This window comes from Lynx rufus, unplaced genomic scaffold (genome assembly GCF_022079265.1).
Source record: "Lynx rufus isolate CCGP_SWC_20201006 ecotype Redwood Valley unplaced genomic scaffold, mLynRuf1.p SCAF_5, whole genome shotgun sequence".
Classification (NCBI taxonomy): domain Eukaryota; kingdom Metazoa; phylum Chordata; class Mammalia; order Carnivora; family Felidae; genus Lynx; species Lynx rufus.
The window spans coordinates 35,070,090-35,082,295 of NW_025814867.1; the positions used below are offsets into that span (position 1 = coordinate 35,070,090).

The 12,206-nt window shown below is 50.0% G+C and overlaps 1 protein-coding gene across 1 annotated transcript in view; it reads right to left on the reverse strand.

The window, feature by feature from the left end:
- The window catches only part of RBP1 (retinol binding protein 1), a 33,880-nt gene extending 21,822 nt beyond the window's left edge, over positions 1-12,058 (reverse strand). The window contains exons 1-4 of the mRNA XM_047100395.1: positions 12,018-12,058; positions 9,881-9,948; positions 3,133-3,573; positions 2,501-2,679 (exon numbers count right to left, since the gene is read on the reverse strand). Coding sequence (XP_046956351.1) covers positions 2,501-2,679; positions 3,133-3,573; positions 9,881-9,948; positions 12,018-12,058 — 729 coding nt within the window. The remainder of the gene's footprint in view (positions 1-2,500; positions 2,680-3,132; positions 3,574-9,880; positions 9,949-12,017) is intronic.
- Positions 12,059-12,206: the final 148 nt, after the last annotated feature.

Genomic DNA, 12,206 nt, shown 5'->3' on the forward strand with positions numbered 1-12,206 from the left:
GGCTTCCATCCAGCTGGCAGCCAGAGAAGGACTTCTCTGCAATGCAAAGGGTCAAGGGAAGGCCGGAGCAGAGAGGTCGTCCACCCCCACAACAGCACCAAGGTGAGTGAGTGCCATACATTTGGGAGAGGGGCGCCCTGAGTCCTGGGACAGCAAAGGTGACCATGAGTCCTAGTCCAATGTCATTAGTTTGCCCAGCTGCTGGGCTCCCTGATCTGCTCACCTGGGTTGTCCTGATGTCCTAATGCTGAGTTGAGAAAAGGAGGAGGCCACGTGCCCCTTCCTTTGTGTCTGAAACCGTGGCTTCTTCTACCCCTTTCCTCTTGTGTAGAAGCCACCTCCTCCAGAAGTCCTTTTGGGTTCCCCTCCTCTAGGTGCTTCCCTTTGTCACCACTAGTCACACTATGTTCTCTCTGTGTGTCTGTCTTCACCACAAAGACTGTGAGTTCCTGGCACATCAGGGATTGCGACACCCTCCTCCACGTCCCTGTGCCTGGGGCCGTGATTAGTGTGTGAGGAACGCGGTAGGTGCAGTGCAGTGGTTAATGGCAGGGACTCTGGAGCTGACAGACCAAATTCAAACCCTCCCTCGGCTACTTACTTAACCTCCCCAACGTCACACAACAAGAAATCTTACCTCAGTTTTCTTATCTGTGAAATGGGGTTGAAAGCGGTATTGTGAAGATTGGGTTAAAATAAAATGGTAATAGTACATGGTAACAGTACGTGGTGCACAGTAAGCACTCAACAAGCACTGGCTAGTATTACCAGGTGATCAACATACGTCTCAAGCAGTAATGGATGAGGGAGGGAAAGCAAGACGGAAGGCAATTAGCCAACTAAGTACAAGCGGGCACATTCCAGAGGCTGCAGTGACCTAAAACAAAGAGATGTCTGATGTGCTCTGTGAGTACCCTAAGAGTGAGCTGGGGACAAGAGGTGTCCTTAAGTTCCATCCAGCAGGCCAGGGAACAGATCCTGGACAGTAATCTGGAAGGCAGAGCCCTCACCTTACCAAGGCAGACCCTGCTGCCGGTCTCCTTTCCCACTGTGAGCCTCTCTGAGGATTAAGAGGCCCTGGGCCTTCTTAAGGCACAACTGACATGTTCCTACACCAGTATCGGCCTCTCCAAGGACACTCCCTGCTGGCTACCCCCTCTTCTACCATCACTCCAAACAGCAGACTCAGACATCAACTCCTGACTACCTTCGGATGAATCAACAAGCCGGGGGTGAGTAGTCCAGGCCTGGGATTCCACACTCTGGCACCTTCAACCACAGCCCCAGCAAACCTCTGCCATCTGGCTTCTGCAAAGGTGACCGGCAGACAGGGGCCTGGCAGGAGCAGAAGGGTGAGCTTCAAAGTACAAAGGCCTAGGGTTCAAATCCCATCTCTTACAAGTCTCTTCCCCTCTTGGAGCCTCAGTCATTGTATATTATGGGGTCGTGGATCTCTCCCTCATTGGGCTATGGTGTAAAATAATGGTGCGGTGCAGGGCACACAGCAGACCCTCAGTAAATGTTGGGAGGGGGAAGGGAGATGGTGGGGGGGGGCGCTCCGTCAACAAGCAAAGCAGGTCCCTGGGGGTGAGCATACAATACTAGCTCTGGACCCAAGACTGAAAGGGATGCTGGGAGCACCCAGACCTTCCAGTGACCCAAGAATGTTGATAGAGACTTGGGGCTGACCTTCTAGAATTTCCTGTGGAAACGCTAATTGGGGTCTCTGGGTCATCAGCTTCCCACCCTTGGGGATAGGCTGCTCACTTCCCTCCCCCTCCTGCAGGAATGCTTCCTCTAGCCTGGGCCACCATGGCAATGACCTACTGAGTAGGGGTTGGCTGCAAGGTTCAAAGGAAGCTCAGCAGGCAGTGGAATATAGGGTGGGGAAGGGGAGGGCCAGGAGCCAAATCCCAGCTGGGGGGGGGACGAGGGGGGGCAGGTCAGAGGCTTCAGGGAGATCATGATATCCCCTGCTTCCTAGAATGGCTTCAGGCTAGGCTATACAGGAAGTTTTACACTTCAAAAGAGTTCCCTGTGTTTCTTTCCTCCTTTCCTTCAGCCTTCCTCCACCTGGCCCTAGTACAGGCAGAGGAGAAGAGAATCAACAGACTTGCCTAGAATTCCAGCCCAGCCCCTCCCTAGCTACTCTGGGCATGTTACTCATCTCTTTGAGACTGTTTCCTCATCTGTAAAATGGTCATACTCCTACCACCCTCATAGGTTGTGAGGATTAGATAAAGTCAGACGTATGAAACATCTGGCTCAGTGCCCGGACACAACAGAGACTCAACAATCTGCAGCTTTCATATCCATCACTATCCTGTTTGGGCAGAGAGGGATGCTTGATAAGTGGGTGCTGCCTACCTTGAGGGCTGGGAGTATGAAGATCCTTGATCCCTAAGAACATAAGGGCCCTCCCCTCCCTCCCAAAGGAAGTAGTCCAGACTTCGGTCAGGCCCCCTGGGCAGGAGATGCCCTGGTGTATGCAAATCCTCACCATGCACTTGCGGTCATCTATGCCCGTCAGATCCTCCTCAAACTCCTTCCCAACCTGGAAGTCCATGATATAGTTCCTGAAAGTGCTCAGCGTGCGGATGATCATATGGTCGCCGTCCTGCACAATCTCTTTGTCTGGCTTCAGCAAGTTGGCAATTTTGCGCAAGGCCACGTTGACATCTGCAGGGGATGAGGGGGTAGAGGGGACAGAGAATTGGCAGGAAAATTCAGATAACTGTCTCCAAGGTAGCGGGGTCCCAGGAGCCGGCTCCTCCCCGGGGCAGCACCATTGGGGTTTCCTGTTCGCTTAGCGCTGTCTCAGCCAGCAACCGGTTCTGCGCATTCTTTTTTTTTGCAACAAAGTTTTCTGGCCTTATGCTGACCCTGTACCAACAAAACCTAGCAAACTAGACCCAGCTTTCCTAATGAAGTTATCCACGTCTAGAGGCAACTATCAGATGTTTACCACCAATTAGTCCTAACAACCCCCACCCTCCAAGTTGGCGGCCGAAGCCCTTTCGCTGGCCGGCGCACGGGGCGGCGGCTGGCCCAGGCGGAGGCAGGCGGGCCCTCGGGAGAGCTCTGCGGGGCCCAGCCCTCCTCCCCGAGCGGCCGGCCGGGGCAGCAGCTTACCGAGAGCGCGCAGGTACTCCTCGAAATTCTCGTTGGCCAACATCTTCCAGTACCCGGTGAAGTCGACCGGCATTTCGGGGGCTACTGGGGCGGAACGACCACGGAGCAGGCAGGCGCAGCGGCTACCGACGCTGTCGGGGTGGTGGGCGGCCCGGAAATGTGCGCCCGCCGGGGGCAGGGGGCTCCGAGGGGCGGCGACAGCTGGATTCCAGGCGCGCACAAAGCCCGCGGGAGGAGCCCTCGCAGCCGTCGCTCCGCCCCCTTCGCGGGGGCGGGGCGGGGGCAGGGGGCGTCGGAGGGCCAGGTTTGTCTCTGGCCTGCGGCCACCTTCATTCAGTGACCTGAAGGTCACTTCCAGATGGAGGAGGAGTTGGGGGTGAGGAGGGGGAAGGTGCTTTAGTGGCTCCAAGTCTTTGGTTCCTGAGGGATTCCTTCCAACGCCTTGAACGTCTCACATTCAGCAGCCATTAAGGGTTAACAAACAGTCTCGGAGGGTTTGCTGGAGTGATTAGGAAAGGAGCTGGTCACTGATCTTTGCTCCTGGCCAGTCGGGCTGGTGAGCAGCCAGGGTCAGAAAAGCTGGGGAGTTGCATTCTGGGCGAGAAAAGTGGGCACGTTTCCACATCCCTCCTCCAAATAAAAGCAAGGTTGATGTTGTTTAAAGTTAAGTATGGCTGAAAAGGCCCTCTGGGTGGTTACGATACAAAGAGAAGTTTGAGATCCCCTGCTTTATGCAAATGTAAGCAATGATCAATATACTGTTGATTTTTTGCCTCCCTTTTCATCTAATGGCAGCGAAGTATTCCGTAGTGTTCTTCTCACTGTGCTTTTTTCCAGTTAATATATTCCAGAGACCTTTCTACTTCTATACATAGAAAATGTCATTCTTTGGCGGGATATTCCATTGTTTATCTAGCTTGCCCACCACCGATGGACATTTATGTTGTTTCCAATCCTTTGCTCTTAGAAACAGGTCCACAGTGAAGATCTTTGATCACATTTCATTTCCCACCGGGTGGGTATGTCAAAGTGCTTTAAAACCTCTGCCTTTGCCAGTAAAGAGATGACATAATCGTGTGGGTTGACTTTTTGACCTTCCATTAAAGACTAAATATCTCTTATAAATTGCTTCTTGCATAAATCAAAGCCTGGGTGACAGCAGGTACATTCTCTTCCTCCCCTAGCACTGCCATGGCTTTCCCCTCTCCCTCTTCCCCCCCCCGCCCCCCCCAGCCTGGGGCTCATGCTAGTCCTTGCCTCAGACTGCATCTTGCTGAGTTGGGAAAAAAATGCCTCTTCCTCAGAATAGGGGCAGTTTCATCGCAGGGAGTGCCTTGGATTTTAAGCCCCTCTTACCCAGCTTGCTCCACACCAGGATTTCCCATCCATGGCACTGTTGCCATTTGGGGCCACATAATTCTCTGTTGGGAGTGGTGGTAGGTTGTACTATGGATTGAAGGATTTTTAGCAGCATTCCTGGCTTCTACCCACTAGATTCCCCAACCAAAAGGATGTCTCCAGACATCTCGAAGTGCCTGGGAGAGGGGTGCAGAATCACACTGCTCTAGACAGCCGTGCCCCTATCAGGTCGGTTTCCCATCTCATCTCACCTGGCTCTGGGACCCTCAGGCCATCAGTTGTTCACCCAGATCCTGACTCTTGCGTCCCTCCCTAGCCAGCTCAGGGCTCATCTCGGTGGACAGCCAGGACACCCTGTCCCAGCCCTGCCCAACCTGAAGGTGCAAGAAGAAAACCCTGTGGCTCAGTCAGATGGATGGGTGGATCCTGGCATGGACTGGGTTCTCTGTGGCATCTACTCAGGGCCAGCCATGACCCTGGGCTTCCTTGTCAGCTTGACTCACCAGAACTAGGAATCAGCCAAAGGCTTAAGCAGTAAACTGGCCATTTCTTGGTTACCTGAAACTAGTTTAAACCCTTCTTCCCGCTCCTCTGAGCCATCCAGCTCGGCCAGCCGGATTTCTCACCTATCGCAACCTTCATCCTTTGTGCTAAGTCTCCCTTTGTGCTGAGATGGTGTATGCCAAATGCCCAGCACAGTGCTTGGCACACGGCAGTGTCTGGCCCAGTCCGTTCTGGCCCTTTGCCATGCCCAGAGCAGTCCTTTCATGCTCTAGGCGGAGGCATGCCCTCCTCACCTGTCTGGTCCTCTTCTGTTCATCCTAAAGAACCAACATCTGGCCACTTCTCCCTCCTCTGGCCACCTTACAGGTTTCCTGCCTACCTGACCTTACTCTTCTGAGGTGGCCAGCTGGGCACTTAATTCAGCCTGGTTGTGCTGCCTTTGTCCTCCCGGGGGTCAGTAGACTCTTGCCCTTCTAGATGTCCTCCCAGGAGGGCTCTCCCAAGTGTGTCCCCTGCTGGCTGTGCTGTTGCAGCTGGGGGTTGGTTGTAAGGGTAGGCTTTAAAGGCTGAGTGCTTGGTTTGAAGGTGAATGTGTCACTGTCCAGCTGAGTGCCCCTGGGTAAGTTGCTTCTCCCTTCTGTACCTCAGTTCCCACATCTGTAAAATGGGGACACTCTGACTACCTACCTCTTAAGGAGGTGAGAAGCAAAGGAGACAATGAATATAAAGGGCATGGCACAGAGTATTCCTCCAGACATACTGCTATTTGAGCCAGAGAGAGGGGGCCTTATGAGTGAGGGAGAAGGCAAGGGAGAAAACGTGCTGACCTGTGTCCCCTTCTGGGGCCTTAAGGTCAGTCTAATGAATTGAAATGAAAAGTACTCCGTGGGTGTCATGGAATCATTAGGTATCATCACAGTTATCCTTCTTCAGCCCCCTGTCATGGTTGATTTAATGCATTATTCAGTATTTTTTGGAGTTTGTTTTTGTCTGAGATGCTGTCACTTGGGATGTGTAGTGCAAAGAGAGTAACAGTGTATAAAGAACGGTGGGGGGAGGGGGGTTGTGTGGAGTTGGCAATCAGTGAGGGCTCCCTGGAGGAGGTGGATCTTGACAATAGCCAGGAGGAGGGGAGGAGAGGCCCTGGGAAGGGAGAGAGGGGAACAAAGGAATGCTGTGGAAGGAGGAGGCTTGTTAATGACTGAAAGGGAGAGAGATATAAACACTCTAAAACATCCTAATTGGGCTTGCTTCATTCACAAGCCTTAAGAACAGCAGTGGAGATCCACAATCTTTGGGATCTCTGGTCCCAGAGAGCCACCAAAACCATGGAGCAGAGGAAGCAAGCCAGTGGGGAACCACCCTGAGGCTGTGCATATACAGTGGCACTGGTAGGCACTGTGAGCAATCCTAGAGTAGCGGGAAGCGGGACAGGAAAGAGCCAAGGGCCCTGAGGGAAAGGAGAGCTCAGAGGAGCTAAGGAGGAAATGTGCATTTCATTCTTTAGCAGATCAGTCTGCTCCATGGGGATAAATTAGAGCTCAGGGAGCCATCTCCATGAAATGACTCATTGATTGCCCACGACCCTTATAATCGCCTTGTGTGCTGGCCAGTCCTGTCCCTGAGTCACTGAGAGGTCAAGCAGCTTGCCTGGTGTCCCCAGTTGTTGGGGCAACAGAGCTTCCTCAGGGAGAAGGGATTGGAGCAGAGAGTCCTGGAACAGACCCTGAGGCTCTGTCCCTCCCCAAAAGATGCTCCTCAAAAAAACGCTGGGGCAGAAAGTACCTTCCAGCCCCAGCCCCACCCTCTCTGCAGGTCTCCCACACCTAGAGACTTGAGTCTCCCAGCAGGGGACAGGTGACTACATATTCCTCCCTCCTGTTTATAAAGAAAACCTTTCTCATCTGACACCACACCCCTGCTTCTCTTCTAAAGGGCTCATTTTATTTTGGAGACTTATAAAAAAAAAATCTTCCCTTTTCCTGTGTTCAAATATGTCTCTGGAGTTATTTTCTGGAGAACGACCCTGCTCCAATCCCTGAGCTGTCATGGTGCCATCTGTGAGGTTAATGCCTGAAGGGATGAGAGTGGCCCAAAAAAGCTGCCTTCCTGTGTTGGGCTGTGTTCAGGAGTGAGAGGGTTTGTCAAGAGGCCACTGGGGCTGAGGGGCACCAAGGTTTACCCAGGATGCTTTTCTTTGATGGGTTCATGAATATGCAGATGTGCAAGTGACACACCATGTCTACAAACAGCAGAATCTTACACCCACTTTGTGGGGGTAGCCTGGGATTTATTTTTGTCTAGAAAATGGTTCTGCAGAATGGGTCAGCCACCTTTCATTGACACATGATTGCTTCTATACATTGTGACATACACTGCATGGAGAATGTCTCTTTTCCTTTTCCTTTTCCCTTTCCTTTCCTTTCCTTTCCTTTCCTTTCCTTTCCTTTCCTTTCCTTTCCTTTCCTTTCCTTTCCTTTCCTCTCCTCTCCTCTCCTCTCCTCTCCTCTCCTTTCCTTTCTTCCCTCTCACTCTTTGTTTTTTCTTTCTTAGCTGTTTTATTATGGACAATTTTAAGCCTACATAAACATAGAGAGAACTGTATGGAACTCACATGGATTCACCACCAGCTTCAGCAGTTATTAACCCCTGACCCATCCTGTTTCATCTATACTCCCACCCACACCCCATTTGTAAAATTATTTGGAGGCAAAGACCAGACATCTCCGTATCATTTCATCTGGAAACATTTCAAGAAGTATCTCTAAAAGACTCATTAAAAACAATAACACAACAAACACCATTAGCACAACTAAAAGCCATAATACAATTCCTTAATGTCATCAAGTATTCAGAAAGTGCTCACTTACCTCATAATTTTTTTTTTTTTTAGTTTGAATAAGGATCCAAACAAGTTTCATATATTGCCATTGGTTGATATGTATCTTTTATTTTACGATTTATCCTTGCATTTATTTATTTATTTATTTATTTATTTAAATTTTTTTTTTTCAACGTTTATTTATTTTTGGGACAGAGAGAAACAGAGCATGAACGGGGGAGGGGCAGAGAGAGAGGTAGACACAGAATCCGAAACAGGCTCCAGGCTCCGAGCCATCAGTCCAGAGCCTGACACGGGGCTCGAACTCACGGACCGCGAGATCGTGACCTGGCTGAAGTCGGACGCTTAACCGACTGCGCCACCCAGGCGCCCCTATCCTTGCATTTAAAAATGTAAATATAGGGACGCCTGGGTGGCTCAGTGGGTTGAGCCTCCAGGTCATGATCTTCCAGTCCATGAAGTCCAGCTGTGTGCTGACAGCTCAGAGCCTGGAACCTGCTTCAGATTCTGTGCCTCCCTCTCTCCCTGCCCCTCCCCCACTGACACTCTGTCTCTCTCTCTCTCAAAAGTAAATAAAACTTTGAAAAAAACATTAAAAAATATAAATATAATTGAGTCATATTTTCCCTTTCTTAGATAAATAGTGGCATACTATATACTTTTTTTTTTAACTTAATACAATCACTCACTGTAATACAGAGAGAGCTTCCTCCTTCCCTTCTATGGTGGTGGAGCACTCTACTGTGTAACTTCGCCCTAGCTCATTGAACCCCTCCCCTGCTGACAGTTGTTTCCAGTCTTTTGCTATAACAAATACGGCTGCAATGAACAGGTTAAGGCTTTTTATATTTTAGTGAGTGTCTCTTTGGGATAGATTCTTAGAGGTGGGATTGCTATGTCAAAGGACAAAGACTTAAAGTACTTTTGCTAGATATTGCCAAATTTCCTCCCTAGGATTGTACTATGTCACTAGCAGTGAATCTGTTTCCTCACTAACAGATTGTGTTGTCAAAAGCTTGGATTTTTGCTGGTTGAGAAAGGGTATCTCAGAGTAGTTTGCCTTGCATTTGGGGAGGGTTTTGATGCCACGAGGTGAGCAGTCATTGTCTTCTGTGGCCAGGATTGTGAAAGCCCCATTTGAGCCCCGCTGTGCATGTGAATGACCATCACTAGAACTGCTGAGCACAGATAGGACTTCTGGGTTTGTTTTATTAAATTGTGTTTATAAACCCCATATGCGTGTTACCTCACGTGAATGACTGCTCAGTGTAACATGCTACCAGAAATGACGTACGAGGCTCAGGGCTCCACTGAGGAGAGCAGGGCCTCCCAGGGTCTGGAAAGATGGGAGGTCCCCAGTGGGCAGTCATCTATGTCCACCATCTTGGAGGCTTCCCGCTGAGTCATGCCGGGGCATGATTTTAGGGAAGCGGGGTGGGGGGGGGGGCGTCACTTTCATATGTTTTCCTGCAATTCCAGCTGCAGGGTGGTGTGGCAGCTCCCCAGGGTTGCCACCAGGCGGCTAGAGCACCTTGGAAAAGCTGGTACGGAAGGTGAGGCCTGGCAAGGGTCTTGTCTACAGTGAGGATGTGGCCCGGTTGGTAGATCCAGGTCACTCAATGGGGAGATGTTGTTGGTTGTGGCAGTTTTGTGAACAGAACACTTTCTACTTTATCTACCCCAGCCCATCTCTAAAGTCTTATATCCTTTCTACAAAGATATCTGGGTCCCAACGTTTCAACCCTCTGGCTCCATAGACATCTATTTGCAAGGAGACTGCCTCCTGGAAAATGAAACCTGGGTCCTGTGGAATCCTGTGCTGTGGGGGCAGGCAAAGATGTTGGAGCAGGGGTGGGGGGGATCACCCATAAACTGGTGGAAGCCCTCGGACGTGAGTCCCAAAGCTGTGCCTTGGAGACCTGAGGAGGTGATTGTGCTGGAGCAGATATCTTGACCTGACAGCCCTTTACAGGGGTGGAGACCTTCTGGAGTAGAGGCCCACCAACCCAGGTGACAGGATTGGGAGGGTTTGGGTAGAGTTACAGACATCTAACAGGATGGTCCCCGGGCATTGGTTCAGCTCGGAGACAGCATCTTGTGGAGTACCATAGCTGGTTGGAAGTCAGAAGAGGTCAGTCTCTGAGTGTCAGTCTGATTCCAGTTTTTAAATGGCCATTTTCTCCTATAGGCAATATGGTGGATGGAATGACTGGAGACGTCATGATCCCATGTTTGCCATGTCATGATGGTGATATGGGATTGGTTGATGGGTATGGTGATATGGGATCAGAAGCTATTTTATTAAAGGAATTTTTAAGTGAGATGTCATTAGCGATGATGTTATACCAGAGTCACTAAAAGGTGGGAACAGGGTCAATGTAATTTATCTGCCTACTGCTGGCCAGTCAGTGTACCTTGATTGGGACATGCCCATAGGGGACTAAGATGGGAGGTAGGGGCAGGTTATCTGAGAAGCTGGGTAGACATTGCCAAGGAGCAGACATTGCCAAGTCTTAGATCCAACATTAAGTAAAGGCAGATTTTTGACCCACGTGTGTTTGCTTTGTTTCCAATAGGTTCACGGACCAGTGGCTGTTTAAAGGTGGCCACTTTTTTTTTTAATCACTTTTCTTGAGCAGTCTTTCTCAAGTACTTGAGGGGTTGAGACCTAATAGGAGATTTATAAATTTTGTGTTTTCACTTTGATGATAACTCTTAAAATATATTTTTGGCCAGCGATAAATTTGAAAAAAAAAATCACCTATATATATTTACAACTTTCCCCACTTCCCTACTTTTTATGGAAGATGGTGGTTTTGTGTACTTTACCCTGGGCCTTCTTATGGAGCTAATCAGAGGTGCTGGGTGAAGGGGAGGATTGGAGGCAGCTCAGAGAGGCTCACTTCGGGGACAGAGAAGGACCAGGCAGCTGCCCTTGGAAGAAGAGGGGAGATCAGAAAGGGTGAGGGGTAGTAGAGGTGGGTGAGGAGATGAAGTACTTGCGGAGTTGAGGACTCTCAGAAGTAATTGTTATGACCACATATGCACTTTGTGCTGATTACAGAACTCTGGCTCAGATATGACTCCACTGGATCTTGGTTTTCAGAAGAAAATGAGGTTTAGAGAGGTTTTGTGATTTGCTCGAGGTCACATGGGTAGAGTGGCAGGGCTGGGAACCAAATTTGTGTCTGGCTCTGTCTGACCCCAAAGCCCAAGGTCTTAACCAGCTACTGTCTCCCGAATGAGACAAAGAACTATGGGGGCCTTGGCATGCTAGATCTGATAGGTAAGTCCGCAGAAGAAAATCCCAGACAGAAAGTATGTCTCCTAAGTCATCATCAGTATGGAAACAGAACTTGAATCCCCATGTGGAATCAAAGCGCAGGGTATATATTCTAAGCAGAAAAATCTATAAACAGTTAAAGATTAATGCACCTTAGTGAGGCTCTGGCCAGATTTAAAAAGAACAAATCTTGCTGGACCAATGTTTTTGTGTTCTTGGGGCAGAATTATACAATGAGGGATGGAAGGGAGGCAGCTGGTCAAACACACATTGATTTCCAGGAAGCATGTGACCGAGCCCTCTGAGGACTGCCCTGAGAGGGAGTACAGAGCAGGTCTGTGCTGACCTATAGCGAGGGGGAGGTGGCCTCAGAGGGGAGGCCAGTTGAGGAGGGGAGAGGGAGGGGGTGTAGGGTAGACCAGGATCCCTGATCAGTTCCCGGCAGGCCTCAAAGCCTTAGCCTGGGTCCTGTCTCCCTAGAAACACTGGAGGGTGAACATGACTTTTAGGCGGCTGGTGGAAGGTGTGTGCTTCCAAAAAGGGAAGAAATAGGCGAGAAGCACATTGATTTAGGGACAGAAAACATATTCCAAATTGCATTATAATAGTCTTTGTGAAGACCCTTCTCATCTGTGAGCTTCCTTCATGCTCCACCCCTGCCCACTGGAATGACAGAATCCAGTGGAATAGCACACCTGGATTTTAATCCTAGGCCCACCATTTCCTAGCTGTGTGATCTTGGGCAAGTCCCTTGATGTCTCTGAACTCTCACCTCATAGCTTAGTTTTGAGGATTCTGGAACACACATCCTCAAAAAATCCTAGTTTCCTTCTCTTCCTTGTTATCCGAGGCCCTTGACCAGGTGGCCTCAATGTTTTTTCTCTGTCCTGTCTGTACCTCTTTCCCCTGCAGTCCAGTTGTCCCATGTAATACGTCATGTCCCCCTTCCTTCCTCTGTGCACCCCCCCCCCACTTGTGGCTTAGTGTCCCAAGCTCTCAGCCCAGCCTTATTCCCCTGGATCCTTTGGCCTAAATATGCTTCCCCTTCCCTTCTCCTGCATCCTAAGAGCCCTGGGCTCTCCTGGT